Source organism: Schistocerca piceifrons, chromosome 2 (assembly GCF_021461385.2).
Source record: "Schistocerca piceifrons isolate TAMUIC-IGC-003096 chromosome 2, iqSchPice1.1, whole genome shotgun sequence".
Taxonomy (NCBI): Eukaryota; Metazoa; Arthropoda; class Insecta; order Orthoptera; family Acrididae; genus Schistocerca; species Schistocerca piceifrons.
Window position 1 is genome coordinate 13,526,435 of NC_060139.1, and position 20,508 is coordinate 13,546,942.

The following is a 20,508-nucleotide window of genomic DNA, read 5'->3' on the forward strand; positions in this document are numbered from 1 at the left end:
TCTCTTTCTAATACTGAATCCGCTATCCCTTGTATGTCGACACCTTTTTCTTCTTCTATGACGTCATCAGGCAAGTCTGCCATTCACCGAGCCCTGAAATGTACTCTTTCCACCTATGCGCTCTCTCCTCTGCATTTAACAGTGGAATTCCTATTGCAGTCGTCATCTTACCACCCTTGCTTTTAATTTCACCGAAGGCTGTTTCGACTTTTCTATGTGCTGAGTCAGACCTTCCTACAGTCATTCATTTTTCATATTTTTTGTTTTTCTGGAGGCACAGTCACGGTAAATTTTCCGAATGATACTATCTCCATTTGACGGTAATAATTTTCATTTTGTTTTTATAAGATCGAGATTTCGATCTTAGGTTCTTTCCATGTACGAAAGTATATTTATACGTCAAGACATCAGATCAGTATGAAATACAAGTCTTTGTCGATTTTTTTTATTGGATTTCAACCCCCCCGTCCAGAGGAGGATGGGGGAAAGCTTGCAGCAGCGTAATATGCTGCTCTACAGCCTACGGAAAAGCTGAAAAACATAACGAGAATAGAAACAAACAGGAAAAACAGGAGATAAAACGATGACATAGTAAAAAACTGTAAAATGGCAGAAAGTTGTGGAATTTAAAATATAAAAACACAGTCGTGTCGATGAAGACACACAAGAAGTAGACAGGCACAATTAAAAAACACGGCGACAGTCTGGTTTCTGTTTGCATGAGATAAAAAAAAAACAGCTACCGACAGTATGGTTGCTGTTTGCAACACTGACTGGGGACACACACCACTGAACACTCACTTATAATGGGACTATACAGCTGACACGGTGGTTGATGGGGGGGGGGGGGGGGGCGGGCAGACCCGGACCTATGAGGGGAAAAGACGGGAAGACGGAGGAGAGGAAAAGAAAAAAGGGGATTGTCTGCGAGATCAAAAGTCCTTAGAGAGGAAAAGATGCAGAGGAAAACAGAGTTTGGAACATGTATATAGTGTTTGGAGAGAAGGTAATGTGGGGTTACCTATAATGATCTTCCCCGCCGGGATGTTATACGGCACATAGCCATTCTTCAGCTACACCACAGTGAAACTAAACGCAACGGAGGATTTAAACGCAAATAACTGGTTTGGGCCTTTGCTGTGAGAATGAAGTTGACGTAACACATGACACTCCAAAACAAGGCCTATTATCAGCGCCATAAATGAACAAAATTAATGAATGATCATGGATTGGTGCCTTCTGGAATGCGAGATGTCATTCAAGATAACGACAGATTTATTAAACAAAAATCAAGAGTGCTATAATACATAAACATAAATAAACAAACATTAATTAAATTCAAGCACCTATTTAATGAATCGAAGTACATACTGGGGAATTATTTACTACATCTCCCACTTTAAATATAGGTATTGCGATCTGAGTATATCTGTTTCAGTTGACAGTGACTGAACTACAAAACTGGAAGCTAGCATGATACACAAACGCAGAAAAGCGAGTGTTGTTGTTCGATACAGCATTCCAAAAAATGTTCAAATGTGTGAGAAATCGTATGGGACTTAACTGCTAAGGTCATCAGTCCCTAAGCTTACACACTACTTAACCTAAATTATCCTAAGGACAAATACACACTCCCATGCCCCAGCCGGTACCAGCCGCACAGTCCATGATTGCAGCGCCCTAGACCGCTCAGCTAATCCCGCGCGGCTACAGCACTCCAAAGACAGTGAGAGTACACTCTACAGGATCCTAGCGTGTCAGAAATGCAGAACGCCCACCACACATCTGCAGGAGTCTGCAGTTCTGCCACCGGCGTGCCTCCAAGTCGACTCAAACGGTGGAGTTCAGTCTCGTCCTAGGACCTGCGACTGCGCCTGCAGATCAAACTCAAGGCCACGATGTAATGCAAATCCAGACCTTCGTCCGAATATATGATCCAACTCACCTCGTGGCCAAAGTCTGATTTCTTTTTCTCCATCTCTTCACTATCATTCCCAGGAACACTCTACGTGGAGTACTTCCGAAAAGCTAAACAACCGATCGAAATGAGGCAACGCTTCCTTAACGACAGTCACGTAACTCTTCTTTCAGTACAGCCTCCTTCCAGAAATCAGGGAAACTCCTATCCCCCATTCCTGTAGGTTTCTGCGACATAGGAAAGATGCCGTCCTGTCTGACATCACTGTTGGGCTCTCAATCAAGGCACTGTTTCCCTGCTCACGCGGGAAAGCACTTGTCACGGGTGCCAACATTGTGTCTCAAAAATGCAGTAGATATGCTGATAATAGTGAGTCAGATTTCCTGCCCATTTCACCCATCGAGGTGAAATATTTACATGATCGTTACAGATAACAATTTCGCAGGAAGCTCCACGGAGAAACATAGCGTGGACTCCTGCGGAATCCGAGGAATGCACTTTCCTCGACAGGGAACAATTATTAGGGTGCCATCCGTGAGGACTCGACTACATAGGTTGTAAAAAAAGTTCTGCCGCAAGCCTCTGGGACAATGCAGTGTGGCCTATTAAGAGCATTCCACTGCATGTGACTGTGGGATCCTCTGTTGTTCTGGCCATGTCCACCACTTTGCCACTATCTGCGTAAAAGCAGCGACTGAGTCTCCCAGGACTGTGTGTGTGCCCCTTCGTTATTCACTGAACTGACACCAGTAAAGCCGACTTTTCGCTATCGCCAGCTGACGAACTTTGCTTCGGCCAGCTACAACCAGCTACAACCGTAACTGTCCAACAAACATTCTACCAAGCGCAGACCCAGACTCGTAACACCAGATTATTCGTGCAATTAGATACCAATGCATTCAGCATCAACCTACTGTCAACCCTGTTTAATATGCATTACATTAGTCACAGTGCCTTCCTGACGCTACAAGTAACCTAGATGCATATGTCTGCATCGTGTGGATAATTAAAGCGAAAGAAAGGCGATCCCAAGGGACTTGTCGTCTTTCAATATCCCACAAATAAACGGGGACGTCGGTTATAAGTACCATTATGAGATGAAAAGGAAGTAATGGCAGGTTGTATCAAACCAGTCTTCAGTCTGATGACGAAAAAATAAGGAAAATAAACAAATTTCGACAATACTACAGTAAGCAGAGAAAACATTTGTGCATTAAAATTTTATAAATTCCTTAAATAACCAAGGCGGCACAAGATGCGGGTGAATGTCACACACAACAACAATCATGTCCAGTCCACATCACAGCGAATTGTCAAGTCTAGAGTATATGGTTTAGGTTTTGTACTCGTTATTCAATTGGTTGACTCATCACAAGAGTGTCATGGGGCTATTGCAAGTAAACTGAAGCAAATACCATCCTCAGAGTTGGTATTGTCGTCGAGTGTCAGAAACCTAGATAAGGATCACCACTTCCCTGTTAGCCTGAAATTCAACTCCTAGCATCACTGACCTTGGTGATTGAATTTTAAAAGTAAACATTGTCACCGACCTGAAATGTTACAACATGGATGCAACTTATAGGACAACTGGGAATAGAAACAACAGCTTAGTATACATGTTTACAGATGAACCCATCGTTGACACAATTACATTGCAGAATTTACAGTGTAAGAAATTCACAGAAGCGACGTACACCTACGTTAGATTAAACGACAGCTCACCCAGTATGGACTGTTGCGTCAGCCACTTGCGGACCATGACGTTGTCTGTCTGTGAAGGCAGAGAGTCGTTCTCCCACTTCCAGGTGACGCGCTGCGGCAGCTCTCTGAATGCCTCCACGAGTGTCTGAATCTTCTCCAGTGGGAGGTCTATGCTTCTGACGTTGGAACCAAGGCTGCAGTAGACGACGCCATGATCCGCTCCGTCTAATAAATCTTGGATATTCTGCAACGTTTATAAATCACACCACTGCACGCGTAAATGTGATAAGGCTTTGGAAATTTCTCCAGCTAATTGTATATAATTCTGCCGTCGGTCATTTTAAGGCACGCACTCACTCTTAAGTTATCTAAGTATGTTCGGTAATATTAATCCAGGAACTAAATAATTGCACTGTCGGCGAAACAGAAAAAGTTATTATGCTGCTATTAAAACGTTTCTTACTACCACTTACATTTTTGCCCTAATTCTTATTCACATGATTGGTAATGCAATGATGTTTAATACGGGAATAGGGAGAAAACTGCATCTAGCACAGCAAAGCTTCCAACTGCTTCCAAATGGAGAAGCGCTGCTCTTTTATCTTCTTCCTGTGTTATCGCCTTCTGTCGTTTGGAGCACAAACTGAGCAGATGTAACTTTCGCAATTGTCGGTATATTTAATCTATAAAGATTACTTAAATCTATCTGTTATGTCGACTCCGTCATTGGTTCAAACCACTGTCATATCTCTTAAACATTTGTGTTGCGATTTCCACGTTTTACAGCATAACGTAGGCGAGGTTGTCGGACATACATTAGTGTCCATTGTTAATCACTTTTCAAAGTGTCCGGACACCCCCCCCACCCCCCACCCCCACCCCGCCGCCAGTCTGAGTTATTTACTCCGATCATTTCTTGGCTGTAATTTTTTGAAATTAAAACTATTCGGGTTTGGTCGGTTTTTATTTACGGAAAATTACATCATTTCAATGTCCCAACACAGTGCACATCTGACAATAAACTACAAGAAGGTGGATTTCTATTAGGTAAATTGTTATATAAATTAGGGCATCTTCCTGTGACGCACCACATGGAGTGCTTTTTAGTAAAATTATTTATCCTCGCTGGGGGCTGCCTCCATGTCACGGATATTCTATTCATCTAAATTGCACCATCTGTAAATTTTTAAATCCTCATCACACCTTTAACCTTAGTTACTGTATTGCGAGGCAGGGGGAACCACCTTACTATTACTCCCTACAGTTAAGGCTTCATGCGGGATTAAAACGACAAGACTGAGAATGAAACCATAATCAGAAATTATTTCCCCGTTTTTTTTTTTTATTTAGCAGCAAGCTTTTCGAAAAGCAAGCACTTAATAAGACTCATGTCTTACCTGGATATGCTAAGGATGTGGCTTCTTCGCCAAGTGCCAGAAATTATAAGAAATTTCATTTTTGAACAGGGCTGGGTACCAATACACTGACATCTGCTTACCATGGCTTATTTTAAGAATGAGCTCCTGAACTTAGGATAGACATACTGATCTCACATTTTACGACTGACCTCCAATGTTGCCTGATCTCATGTTTTTCTTTACTTTTGTGGACATTTGTTGAACACTCCATCTCACACCAGTCCTTAAAACTTATGATGACTAGCTATAGCTCAGTGGAACATCAGCCCGTGCGGTAGCTCTGAATATGTTCACAATTTTATGGGGCACATATGGCCATCCTCTGGATACTTGTCGTTCGTCCGTTGACGTTTTGTGACAGGTAATCAAATACCAATACTTCAGATCGCAAGCTTGTACTGAATGACGAAGGGCTGCTCATGGGGACTGAATTAGAAGTCGGTGTTATAGAAATAGAAAAGGAAATGGATGAGATGGGTGATGTGATGCGGCGAGAAGAGTTTGCTGGACGACTGACTGACCTGAAACCAAAAAGAGCCCCTGCAGTAGACGATATTCCCTGAAAATTATTAAATATCTTGGGTGAACAATGCATGACAGAACTATTCTACCTACGCAGACAAGTGAAATACTCTCAGACTTCAAGAATAATGTAATAATTCCAATTGCAAAGAAGGGGGGTTCTGACAGATGTGAATACACTGAAGTGTAAGTTTATTACGTCATGGATGCCAAATATTAAAACGAATTATTTACAAAACTATGAATTTGGGTTCCAGGGAAATTTATAAACATGCGAGGCAATATTGACATTGCAACTTATCTTAGAAGATCAGTTACAGAAAGGCAAGCTGATACGTATCAGTCTATTGTTGGACTGGCATACCATATATTTCATTTACAGCTATTTTAGATCCACCACTATCTGAGTTTTAACACCGTCAGTTAATAAATATTGAATGCTGGTAATAAGTAACCTCAGTGACTGCCAGGACTAAGGCATCCCTTCACCTTTCTTGTGCCAGTTTTGCGTATTATACTTCCTGTAGTTAACTGGGGCCATGATGAGCCAAGGAGATGGAGAGTCACAGGATAGTGACGCGGAGTCCACTCAAGTAGCCTGGAGTTTCGGTGAAAGCGATGGGTTGGGGAAAAGTATCCACTCGAGGAAGGTACAACGCTATGGTCCAAACATTGTTTAGCCTGGGCAACTGGGCATTGTTTAGCTCGGACACCGACTTCTCACAATTTTTCTCACAATGCGCTCTGCGCAATATGGGATCCTGGCCTCTATGTAAAGAAGTCAAATAACATGTCAGGACAAGCGCGTGGGCTTGTGCAGAATCTTGGCTTTTAAAAGCTGTGTCATCCGGTCAAACATTTTCCATCGGTGGGTCACCTTCCTAGTACGCGGTAGAATGGAAAGTCAGCGGTAGATACAGATCTTGATTATTAGTAAAAACCACTTTCACTGTATTATTACAAATTTATTGTGTTACGGCCTGTTTCGCTCACTGAACATCTTCAGGTTGTCGAGTAGTACTAAAGTCGTGACATAAATGGTCTGGTTGTCTTAGGTAATGTTAGAGCCAGAATCTGAAATCACGGTTCACAAACGTTCTGCCTACCGCCTGGCGAAGGGTTGTCGACTGACGCGGCATGCTGTTGCTGTATGTCCTGTCTGCTAGCCAGCCTGCTCCTAGGTCGTTGGCAGAATGTGTTTCTGGATTTGGTCTTTGACATCACCTATGACGATCAGACCATTTATATCAGTCAACTCAGCAGGCTGAATATGTTCAACGAAGGAAACCAGTCGTAACACAATAAACGTGTAATAATACAGCAGAGGTACTTTTTGTTAATCATTAACATTGTCGGCAGTGGTGGCCAACATGAGCAAGATACAGATCGCTGTGTCTCATAAGAAACAACAGAGCTGCACTTTGTTCTGGAATTCCTTTCTCTTTTTGCCTCTCCACAAGAGGTAAACATCCTACTGACTAAAATATTGTAAGAAAGCACCTCATTAGCTAACATCAAAAAAAACTGCAGAGGAGGGGAAGTCAGGATGCCAGCTTCCGAGAAATTCAGACGTGGTAACATGCGTATTGACTGATGTGAAAAACTTTATTGAAGAGTGGGAGTGTAGCACAAAGTGTTATAATAACTGTGCATTTGGGAGCTAGTAAAACCTATGCCTGGTTGGTGGTTAGTGCTTTCGTTAACAACAATATCATTGTCCATACATTGCAGAGTCTTTTCATTGGCGCACAGAAATTGAGCAGGTTTTGTAGAGAGAAGACACTTGATCCTCAGAGTCTGAGAACATCACTACGCGCACAGACGTGGACAAGGGACGTTGCTGCAGTCAGGAGATTATGGCACTCGCAGCTTTCTGCCCTACATTATGCAGAATATGGAAGAGCAGGTCAGCGTGACATGAGACTTGTCGATCGTATGTAGGCGCCTTGCACAGGTCAAATAGGTTCCACGAATCTTATAGTTTTCTTGAACGAATGAATGATGAATCGTCAACCAGCGATGCTTTTTCTTTGTATATATTACTTTTTCCTTTCGTCTTATACAATCGGGCAATCACCGCGTGAAAACCATGAATTTGTCTTTCCGTAGTGGATAACAGATTTATAAGATGCTGGTGTTTCCCATTTACCTAACCCATCCAGTCATTGTCAGATCATTCATCTACTAGCTTAGAACTATTTCACGTTCATAATTGTTAATTTTAGTCTTCTCTGTATTTTTTAATCGTAGGAAGATCCTGTGATTGAATCTCGTTCATGTATACGTTAGCAAAGATGTTCATAATAAGCTAGCATTAATTTTGAACCGTTATTTCATTCCGTAGTTCGATGTTCCCCTTTTTTTTATCTACTGGTCGATGCAACACCCATGTCTGACACTTGCTAGGGTCATCGACTTCTATAGTTAACTCACAACGAACAATATTTTTTTTTTTTTTTAAGGAATACGAGCCGATAGGGAAAAATCTATACCAGTCCAGCCAATCAGATGTTTCTGATATCCCGAGGGGTATGTCAGAAGCTCATTTTATACGTTACGTAACATAGGTTTATAGTTTTGTATGTTTAGAGAAAGCTTTTGCCTCACGGACTACCACATCAACGTGGTAAGTAGGTTTGCTTGTCTCAGTGATCCACAGAGTTACGTAGATAGGAGCTCTTCTCCTTGAATGATCACCTAAGCCAGGTAGGTTAGTACATGAGAGAATAAAGGGTAGGCCTCCATGAAGATTCCCTTTTTGGGAGCAAGTGAGCAGCAACCCGCCGTAGCCCTCAGTGGTACACAACCCCACAATAGGTCACAGCAGTCCACCCACCTCACCGCCGACCCACACCGAACACAGGGTTATTGTGCAGTTCGGCCCCTCCCCCCTCCCCCAGGAAGTCTTATACCAGACGCCAGACGAGTGTAACCCGAAATGTTTGCGTGGTAGAGTAATTATGGTGTACGTGTACTTGGAGACAGTTGTAACTGAGGCAGATGGAGAACCTCCTTGAAAACCGTCCACAGGCTGGTCGGCACACCTCACCTCGACACTAATCCGACGGGCGGATTTGTGCCAGGGACCGGCATGCCTTCCCGTCCGGGAAGCAGCGCGTTAGATCGCGGGGCTAGCATCCACTTACTTGTGTGATCTTTCTTAACGTTCTCTCTTGGGCAGCTGTTGCCTTTTCGTCTCCGTTGACGTAGTAGGACCGAGTGAAAAGGATGTCAGGTGGAGTGGCGGTGGTGGAGAGGGTTCTATGGGCGCACGACGGCTATGGTCTTCAGCGCCCGCTCAGTAACAGATTGAGAGGAGTGTCAAGAAAATAGTCAGAACAGGAAGATAAAACAGAACGTAAAACACAGGTAACAAGGTTGGAAAAATATGTGCCTACCCACACCGAAACGCAAAAGGATGCAAGGAGCTGACGTGTCGGAAGAGATTGTTGCATAACACAACAACGGCAGAAAAGGCGGAAGACACCTCTTTAGGGCAGGCAGAGCTGGAAACGTGCGAATGCCAGTCTGCCTAGGAATGGTAATCCGAAATATTACTCAGCAGGCTCGGGAGCTGTGAGACGGCAGATCCACCACCAAGCAAAATAGGCACAGTGGCCGTGACGTGGCCAGGCCAACCCACACTATTCCTCATACACAGCGTAAAGGATGGATCATAGAGAACACCAAGGCAAGTCAAGAATAAACAGTGAGGTGTCACAAAGTGGTTCAAATGGCTCTAAGCACTATGGGACTTAACATCTGAGGTCATCAGTCCCCTATACTTAGAACTACTTAAACCTAACTAACCTAAGGACATCACACACATCCATGCCCGAGGCAGGATTCGAACCTGCGACCGTAACAGGAGCGTGGTTCCGGACTGAAGCGCTTAGAACCGCTCGGCCACAACGGCCGGCGGAGGTGTCACAGATACGATAAAAAGAGCTATAACTATTATAACAAAAACCAGAAAGAAGTTACATGGTAAAACAGATCTGGATTACTGAACATTGATATTCAGTGGGTTACGTCAAACACGTGTGAGTTGTGGGGTGGTAATCTTAATAAACAACAAATGGAAAAGAAAAACTACAGAATATTCCTTCGTTCATGAAAGACATATCACATACAGTTTTAAAACTGAAAGAGGACATTTACATAAAATTAGCGAAGATCAGTGGAAAGAATTTTATAAAACATTGTGGAAAATAGAAGATTCAGAATTGAAGGAAGAAAACGTCACGTTAGCATATGTAATAGCGCTGTGGATTCAGTCAGCATGAGAACTGCGAATAGTTGTAAGAAGTTTGAAAATTAGGAAAGTATGTGGTCCACATGGTATTAACATGGAACTTTTAAAATAGGCATGTGCCATTACATGTGTAAGAAATGGCGAGATGGGGTGCTTAAAACCCTCAAAAGTTTTTGCTGTACCAATACGTAGTTTGGAAAGGTATGTGAAGAATAAAAATCGTACACCCGAGAAACTGGTTGGTGTTAATCTTGGCAGAAGGACTGTTTTCTCATCTCAACTGGAAGATAAACTAGTAAAATACTGCCTTGCAATGGAAGAGCGATTTTATGCTCTTAAATGTAAGGACATACGAAGCATGGCCTTCCAATTAGCCGTCAGGAATAGGCTGAAGAATCCCTTCAGAAAAGGCTTCAGCAGGAAAGATATGGCTCCGAGCTTTCCTTAAGAGACATCCCATTTTATCAATGTGAACTCCTCAGGGTCTTGCAGCAGCAAGAGTGAAAGCTTTCACTCCAGAAAATGTGGGGAGATTTTTTGATATTTACGAATCTGTGCTATCTAATGTCAACCATAACCCTCATCGAGTGTTCAATGTTGACGAAACTGGGGTGACGTCTGTGCAGCACACACACAGCAAGGCTATTGCTATGAAAGGGAAGAGACAAGTTGCTGCCATGACTTCAGCAGAAAGGGGAAATATCATCACATTTGTAACGTGTATGAACGCAGCTGGCACTTATGTTCCACCACCAATCGTCTTCTCAAGGAAGAATATGAAGCAGGAATTGATGGACGGTGCACCTGCAGTATCAATATCAGCTTGTCATCCAAGTGGCTTGATACAAACTCACATTTTTACTCAGTGGTTTGATCATTTTGTGAGTCATGTAAAGCCATCTTCAAATGACCCTGTCATTTTGATTCTTGATGGGCATTATTCCCACACGAATAATCTCGATGTGGTAGATAAAGCATGTAAAAACAATGTTCATATTGTGTGTTTGCCACCTCACTCAACTCATAAAATGCAGCCACCTGACGTCGGATTTATGGGGCCTTTGAAAACCTACTACGCCCAAGAGATAGAAACGTGGTTGGCAAGTAACCCGGGTCGTGTTATCACCCCATTATTAATAGCCAGGTTTTTGGGGCAGCTTACAACCGAGCAGCAACAATGGAAGCATCTGTGAATGCCTTCAGAAAAACAGGTCTCATCCCATGCAACAGATACATCTTTAGGGAACATGAATTTTCAATTCATCGCCATGCTGACGCTCTTCAAGAAAGAGATGCGAAAAACGAAAATGAAACTACTGATGGTGATGGTCAAGCTGTCAGCCCGGCTGACATCAGACATCTCCCACACATCACAAAACCACCTCGAGATAGTCAAATAGGTCAAACATCACGTTCGTGCTCTGCTGCGTTACTAACTTCAACTCCTTATGTGAAGTAATTGCAAGAATCTAAACAGAAAAAATCAGAGGCTGAAGCTAAGAAACCAGCCAGAAAGTTATTTGGGGAGAAGAGTGGAAAATCTTCAAATCGTAGACTTGAAGCAGAAGAATCGTCTAGTGACTCGGCATCCGATGTCCATCTTGATGATAGTGGGGATTCAGACAGCAATGATGACGATGACGCAGAGTGTCTGCTCTGTACTGGACGCTTTTCTGAAGACAAGCACGAGGAGAAATGGGCACAGTGCACGAAATGCTATCGCTGGGCTCATGAAGATTGCGGTGTCAAAGAAGAAAATTTTGTTTGCCCCGGATGTCGTAAATACAAACCTAAGTAGTGTGAAATGAGTGAAGGATAACAGAAATGAATTAACATGTAAATATTGTATATTCATATGTCATTATTCTGTAATAACATAATTAAAGCATAATATTATTACTGTCTCATATTAGGAAACCTTGATCTCATTTCTACAAAATGCCTTGTTTGTGAAGATTTAATAACTACTCTGAAAGATTGTTTAATATTGCAAATACGATAATTGTATTATAAAATTAAATAATGCAAGATATTATTACCATCATAAAAAATACAATTGCGCTTACTTTTAGGTCTTTCAAATAGGTTTAATATTAGGCACCTTTCCTCTATATACAGGTGACGGGGAAAGATCAGCTGCCTTTGACATGCGATCTGGTACAATTCTCTGACCCCAGTGTTTTGTCGAGACAAGCAGTGGTGATTTGTTGACGATGCTGGGTGCGTCAGATGGAATCATTAACGTTGTCGGTCCCTAGTATTCCATCATCTAATACTTCATTTGTAATCTCCATTACACAAGTATTCAAGTGATCAAGGCACACAGGGAGGAAGACAGACCACAGTCCTACTATTCATATGTCACACTAGCATCCATAGAACTTGGTGCGAACTTACGTACAGATCAACAAAATTCATTACGATTGATCTACGATAATACTGCAGAAATGGTCTTGGCTCACTTTCGGTAACTTCTCGATCTTCGTTGACACTTGGAGGCCAGTAATCTCTACGACATTCGGTAGCTGCGGTCGAGGGTACTCCAGGGAGAAATGGTTGCCGACTATGCGTAAACTGTAGTTGCGCTCAGTTTCGTAAATCGAAGGTGGTTCAGTTCCGAAGACTTCTCTCATGAGAGACTCCTGTTTCGGGGGCACTCCGCAGAACCACGTGTGGTATAATCTCAGGTAGTAGTAGGTATTGTACACGCGCTCCCAGAATGCCATGTGATCAGAGACGCCAACTAGGACATCAGGCATGTAGGCTGGGTTCATGAAATTGCCCAGGGCGTAGTATGTGGAAGCAACCGCAGAAAATGTGACGAAGCCGACGAGAGGAGGCGATCCGACCCTGTGGATCAGGCCGCAGTAGGCCTGGTAGGGCATCGGCTCGCAGATCTACATCTACATCTACATCTACATCCATACTCCGCAAGCCACCTGACAGTGTGTGGCGGAGGGTACCATGAGTACCTCTATCGGTTCCCCCTTCTATTCCAGTCTCGTATTGTTTGTGGAAAGCAGGATTGGCGGTATGCTTCTGTGTGGGCTCTAATCTCTCTGATTTTATCCTCATGGTCACTTCGCGAGATATACGTAGGAGGGAGCAATATACTGCTTGACTCTTCGGTGGAGGTATCTTCTCGAAACTTTAACAAAAGCCCGTACCGACCTACTGAGCGTCTCTCCTGCAGAGTCTTCCACTGGAGTTTACCTGTCATCTCCGTAACGCTTTCGCGATTACTAAATGATCCTGTAACGAAGCGCGCTGCTCTCCGTAGGATCTTCTCTATCTCTTCTATCAACCCTATCTGGTACGGATCCCACATTGCTGAGCAGTATTCAAGCAGTGGGCGAACAAGCGTACTGTAACGTACTTCCTTTCTTTTCGGATTGCGTTTCCTTAGGATTCTTCCAATGAATCTCAGTCTGGCATCTGCTTTACCGACGGTCAACTTTATATGATCATTCCATTTTAAATCACTCCTAATGCGTACTCCCAGATAATTTATGGAATTAACTGCTTCCAGTTACTGACCTGCTATTTTGTAGCTAAATTACAAGGGATCTGTCTTTCTATGTATTCGCAGCACATTACACTTGTCTGCATTGAGATTCAATTGCCATTCCCTGCACCATGCGTCAATTCGCTGCAGATCCTCCTGCATTTCAGTACAATTTTCCATTGTTACAACCTCTCGATACACCACAGCATCATCTGCAAAAAGCCTCAGTGAACTTCCGATGTCATCCACAAGGTCATTTATGTATATTGTGAATAGCAACGGTCCTATGACACTCCCCTGCACCGCAAGACCGCTACGGTCGCAGGTTCGAATCCTGCCTCGGACATGGATGTTTGTGATGTCCTTAGGTTAGTTAGGTTTAACTAGTTCTAAGTTCTAGAGGACTAATGACCTCAGCAGTTGAATCCCATAGTGCTCAGAGCCATTTTTGAACACTCCCCTGCGGCACACCTGAAATCACTCTTACTTCGGAAGACTTCTCTCCATTGAGAATGACATGCTGCGTTCTGTTATCTAGGAACTCTTCAATCCAATCACAAAGTTGGTTCTGACAGTCCATATGCTCTTACTTTGTTCATTAAACGACTGTGGGGAACTGTATCGAACGCCTTGCGGAAGTCAAGAAACACGGCATCTACCTGTGAACCCATGTCTATGGCCCTCTGAGTCTCGTGGACGAATAGCGCGAGCTGGGTTTCACACGACCGTCTTTTTCGAAACCATTGCTGATTCCTACAGAGTAGATTTCTAGTCTCCAGAAAAGTCATTATACTCGAACATAATACGTGTTCCAAAATTCTACAACTGATCGACGTTAGAGATATAGGTCTATAGTTCTGCACACCTGTTCGACGTCCCTTCTTCAAAACGGGGATGACCTGTGCCCTTTTTCCAATCCTTTGGAACGCTACGCTCTTCTAGAGACCTGCGGTACACCGCTGCAAGAAGGGGGAGAAGTTCCTTCGCGTACTCTGTGTAAAATCGAACTGGTATCCCATCAGGTCCAGCGGCCTTTCCTCTTTTGAGCGATTTTAATTGTTTCTCTATCCCTCTGTCGTCTATTTCGATATCTACCATTTTGCCATCTGTACGACAATCTAGAGAAGGAACTACAGTGCAGTCTTCCTCTGTGAAACAGCTTTGGAAAAAGACATTTAGTATATCGGCCTTTAGTCTGTCATCCTCTGTTTGAGTACCATTTTGGCCACAGAGTGTCTGGACATTTTGTTTTGATCCACCTACTGTTTGGACATAAGACCCGTGTCCGGTTGATGGCTGACGCTGCAGATCAGTTTGCATACAGATGAATTTATTTATGAAAATACAAAGTACAGTCACCAACAAACTTTACATATTCACATACTCCTTTACCTTTAACCCAAATGAATACAGACTCATTTACAGATATTTATCTCTTATTACGAGTATACAAAGACAATGCAGAAGGCGACATATAAGTAGATTTACCGAAGTCTTTGTTAGCAAGTTCTGCCATATGGTAGGTACGGTAGGTGATAATGTCTCTATCAACCAAGCCTTCAAGTCCAGGTACGTTAGGAACTCCAGTACCACCACGTACAATGGCTACAGTGAGCCAACCATTACCATGATCAAAAGTATCATTAATGTCAATACTAAAATTAAGTCTACAACCACAGAAAACACGAGGTCCGTCGACAAGTGCAGTAGCAACAACACTCTTCACTGGAATGCGATTCTTCTTGTCTCCAGCTGTTTTGGCGAACTCGATGTTCTCGATGGTTTTATACACTGTCTGTTTAGAACGGCGACGAATTCTCCTGTAAGGCATCGTGGCGGCGTGCAATGCAGTTGCCTGTGCAGCATAATATCACCAGGTCGAACGTGTGGTTTCTCCAACGGAAATGATACAACACTGTGTTAAGCTGGATGACGTTAATAACAAGTGAAATATGTCAACATTATACTAGTGGGTAAAATTTTCCGGAAAACAGTCGTGGATAATTTGATGATGCGTCGGGGGCTGCACGATCTCGGGGTCCTAATAGTAAAAAAAAATGGAAATGAAGTCCCATGCTTCTTTATAGACCGTAGGGGAACGATGCGGGAGACCCGCACCGCCTTACTAGGCAAGGTCCTAATGGAGGTGGTTTGCCGTTGCCTTCCTCCGACCGTAATGGGAATGAATGATGATGATGATGAAGACGACACAACAACACCCAGTCATCTCGAGACAGGAAAAATTCCTGACCCCGCCGGAAATCGAAACCGGGACCCCGTGCTCGGGAAGCGAGAACGCTACCGCGAGACCACAATTATCAATGTTTTTTTTAAAGTGGATGCCGCTGTCTGCTGTGTTCTCATGGACTAATCAAAAACAGAGAAAATTTTTAAAAAAATGTTTACATTGCTCTACATATGTGTCTATCTGCAAAGGTACCATCCTTTTCGGGAATGTCCTGGCCGTTTGTCCATTTACTTGCAACTCATCGTTGCTGCAGTGAATTATGATGAACTGTTGCGAGCTGTGGATAGACTTTTGTTACATAACCTGTAAAGTAACGTACCCTTGTCGCCTAAAATCCACTCTCATACCCTCTGCTTCACGATTTTAACTAGTGTTCTGCTTTAGGACCACTTGTTTCAACTTCCGTCTTTTCGGTAATTGTGCCTTAATTCAAGGACGATCTTCCTCAGAGAAACTTTGTCAGAAGACGGTAATTCGCTGGTCTGTCTGTCAGATTCCGCCGTTCCCGCGTCAGTGTGCACTGAATTTATGAAAGACAAAATCATCTTAGTAATTTTAGAAAATATGACTGGAAACAGCAATCTTCTAGTGAAGTAAGTCTCGAGCGCACAGTGATTTATTAAAAATATATTTTTTTTAAATTATAGTTGTAATAAATAAGCGTGCGATCAAGAATTTTTTTTACTAATTTTAAAATCGTCTTAGGATTTCCCTTCACATAAATAGATAAATTTTATTTTTGACTCATTTACACTGTAGTAACGCCCACCTTAAGTACTGGAGATAAGCAAATCACCTGTAATTAGACACACAGGGACCCTGTCATATCTACATCTACATACATACTTCGCAATCCGCCATACGGTGCGTGGCGGTGGGTACCTCGTACCACAACAATCATCTTCTCTCCCTGTTCAACTCCCAAACAGAACGAGGGAAAAATGACTGCCTATATGCCTCTGTACGAGCCCCAATCTCTCTTATCTTATCTTCGTGGTCTTTCCGCGAAATATGAGTTGGCGGCAGTAAAATTGTACTGCAGTCAGTGTCAAATGCTGGTTCTCTAAATTTCCTCAGTAGCGATTCACGAAAAGAACGCCTCCTTTCCTCCAGAGACTCCCACCCGAGTTCCCGAAGCATTTCCGTAACACTCGCGTGTTGATCAAACCTACCAGTAACAAATCTAACTGTTTCTCCCGATGACGACAACCTCCTGAGTAGTCCCTGCCCGGAGATCCGAATGGGAGACTATTTTACCTCCAGAACATTTTACCCAAGCATACGCCATCATCATTTAACAATACAGTAGATACGCATGTCCTAGGGAAAAGTTATGGCTATAGTTTCCCCTTGCTGTCAGCCATTCGCAGCAAGGCCGGTTTGGTTGATGCCACATACCCGGATCAATCACCCAGGCTGTTGGCCACGGGCCTACAGGAACCACTTATCTGTCTGACCTCTCAGCAGACACCCCTCCGTTGTGGTTGTACCCACCGTACGGCTACCTGGGTCGCTGAGGCACGCAAGTTACTGCCTCGACGGCAAGGTCCATGGTTCACGATAAAAATATAAAATTATAGTTGCTTGCCAGTAGATACCCAGACTGATTTATGAAAGGCATGTTGTTACAACTGCTGATGCCTTAAGTGTTTGTTTGTATGGCATGCAACTGTGAAGCAGTTCATTCCACTTTCCAAACAACTACCCACACTACTATTCTTAATTAGGAAACTTTGTGTAATGAGGGTTGGTACTCACTCGTCATTGCAGCTGAAGATCGCCCTTGTAGTGTGCCGAACCTCTCTTGTGAGCTGTACGCAAGCACTGACTGACCTTGCTCTAGGGAGGATGTTTCTGATGTAGATGACATCACTTACGCGTCCTTGATGTCGGCAGAGGCAAGCGAGTACGTAAAATCCAGAGCGGTAGAGAGTTTCATATGTATCTGTTATCTATGTGTTTGTTGGTGGCTGTGGCCATTCTGTGGAGTGCCGTGAATGATAAGGGTGTGATATCACGTTTCATTCTGTTGTTGGCATGAATAGCAGTGAAATCCAGATCGGTAGAGAGTTTTATATGTATCTGTTACAACTGAAAATGCTATATTCTCTTTTCTCTGTGAGGTTTTGGACGGATTAAATAAAAAGTTGCGAACGCTAGGTGTTTTCTTTGATTTAACGAAGGCTTTTGACTGTGTTGACCACAAAATATTACTGCATAAGTTGGACCATTATGGAGTAAGGGGAGTAGCTTACAATTGGTTCGCCTCTTACTTTAAGAACAGAAAGCAGAGGGTAATTCTCCGCAATATTGAGAGTGGTAGTGATGTTCAGTCCCAATGGGGCACTGTTAAGTGGGGCGTTCCCCAAGGGTCGGTGCTGGGGCCACTGCTGTTTCTTATTTATATAAATGATATGCCTTCTAGTATTACAGGTGATTCAAAAATATTTCTGTTTGCTGATGACACCAGCTTGATAGTGAAGGATCTTGTGTGTAATATTGAAACAGTAACAAATAATGTAGTTCATGAAATAAGTTTGTGGCTTGTGGAAAATAATTTGATGCTAAATGACAGTAAGACTCAGTTTTTACAGTTTCTAACTCACAATTCAACAAGAACCGATATTTTGATCAGACAGAATGGGCATATTATAAACGAGACGGAACAGTTCAAATTCCTAGGCGTTCGGATAGATAGTAAGCTGTTGTGGAAAGCCCATGTCCAGGATCTTGTTCAGAAGCTAAATGCTGCTTTATTTACCGTTAGAACAGTATCTGAAATAAGTGACACTTCAACTAGAAAAGTAGTCTACTTTGCATATTTTCATACGCTTATGTCGTATGGTATTATTTTTTGGGGTAATTCTTCTGATTCAAAAAGAGTATTTTTGGCTCAAAAACGGGCTGTTCGAGCTATATGTGGTGTAAGTTCGAGAACCTCTTGTCGACCCCTATTCAAAAATCTGGGAATTCTGACATTGCCCTCACAGTATATATTTTCTTTAATGTCGTTTGTTGTTAGCAATAGTAGCCTATTCCCAAGAGTTAACAGCTTTCACTCAGTTAATACTAGGCAGAAATCAAATCTGCATGTAGAATGCACTTCCTTGACTCTTGTGCAGAAAGGAGTGCAGTATTCTGCTGCATCCATTTTCAATAAGCTACCACAAGAACTCAAAAATCTTAGCAGCAGCCCAAACTCTTTTAAGTCTAAACTGAAGAGTTTCCTCATGGCTCACTCCTTCTATTCTGTCGAGGAGCTCCTGGAAGAGCTAAAAAATTAAGCAAATGGCAGTGTTACATTGTTGATTGTCTTCATTTAAACTTACGACTTGTCACCTGAATATGTTTTTTTTATATTTCATTTTATCTGTTTCTAATGTCGTGTTATAATTTCGTGTATTGACTCGTTCCATGACCATGGAGACTTCTCCTTAATTTGGTCCCACGGAAAAATAAATAACTAAATAAATAAATAAAACTAAAAATAAGTGTTTTTTGGTGGCTGTGACCATTCTGTGGAGTGCCGTGAATGATAAGGGTGTGATATGACGTCTCATTCTGTTGTTGGCATGAATAGCAGATGCAGAGTAAGACAGCGCGTTTGCGATGCAATTACATACTATGGTTCAACCACTGCCGTCAGTTTATTAAACATTAAGTGCGTCGTAATGCAACTCCGTACGGAAAACTAAGTTAGACTAATGAAAGATAGTGCCATTCATTGCCATAAAAATCTATCGTATAAATCTCCAATGTGGCATTAACTTAAGTACATCGATGTGCCAGGTATAAGGATATGAACACATCTATATATTGTAAGGACATTTCATTATTGTAATATTTATCACTAATTTTCAGAAGAGATTAAACGATGAGCGTGGTCAAGTCTACTTACACATTCCTTCCAAGATTCTGAGGGATTGGCCTGTAACTCTGGGATTCTAGACCGAGCACTCCTGAAGCTGTAGTGTTGATTCCTGTGCACCAGTGATGACGGGAATGACAGCAGGTTTTACATTCAACCGTCCTTAAATTCAACTGTCCTTAATGCTCGTACATTAATATTTCAGTTTCTTCTGAAGCACCGTACCGTTCGTGTTCCCATCACTCAGGATTGAGACATCGAATGATGTCAGCTTGTCAGCTGCTATCGTTCTGTCGGTATGTATTTGTTGATCGTATAGGTGTTATGTTAACCTTCGTAACATTTGTGATTGTACCATTTGTTGTAGGGATCTGGCACAGCATCAGTGCTCGCATGTTTGCCAGTGAAGCTATGAGCACACTTTATTGTTCCTTTTGTGATATTTATTCTTTGCCAAAAGATAATATCCACATGTTATGTGAACTGTGGCTTTAGTTTTTAGACCAAAAAATCGACTATGTCGTCTTGAGCTGTTATCTTTTTTACCTTTTTGTACACTGGTGTGCAGGGGACGGAAGTAACTTTTGAGTGATGTGCCAATACCAAGTAAAATAGCTCGATGAAACTTGGACCATACATACAGAGTGTTCAATAAGCAACTACGCAGTTCATAACTTGCCGTATTAAAGTCAGGGAAGTTGTAAGGTACGCTGAAAGTGATCCCCTTGAACTTGAAGACACAGTTGCTCACGTTTCTGCATGTTCTTGAAGACTTTGTGCAGAAAATCGGGAGTGATGTTCCGAATGTGACGCGTCAGTGCAGCTTGGAGTTCTCGTATAGTGTACAAATTTCCTTCATAGGCCTTTCCCTTCGAAGAACCCCATAGAAAGTAGTCCGGTGGAGCCAAGTCGGGTGAACGCAGAGGCCAGAATCCTCGACAGATGATGCGGTCACGGAAGGCATCCTTTAAAAATGTCATCGCCTTGTGAGCGGTAAGCGCAGTCGCTCCACCCTTTTGGAATCAGGCATTCTCAATTTCGTCTTCATTCAGATCACCTAGGAAGGGCTCCAG

General features: G+C 42.7%; 1 protein-coding gene across 1 annotated transcript in view; it reads right to left on the minus strand.

Moving 5' to 3' along the window:
* Nucleotides 1-12,699, minus strand: part of LOC124778017 (UDP-glucosyltransferase 2-like) — a 38,191-nt gene extending 25,492 nt beyond the window's left edge. The window contains exons 1-2 of the mRNA XM_047253594.1: nt 12,277-12,699; nt 3,641-3,863 (exon numbers count right to left, since the gene is read on the minus strand). Of these exons, the coding sequence (XP_047109550.1) occupies nt 3,641-3,863; nt 12,277-12,699 (646 nt within the window). The remainder of the gene's footprint in view (nt 1-3,640; nt 3,864-12,276) is intronic.
* Nucleotides 12,700-20,508: the final 7,809 nt, after the last annotated feature.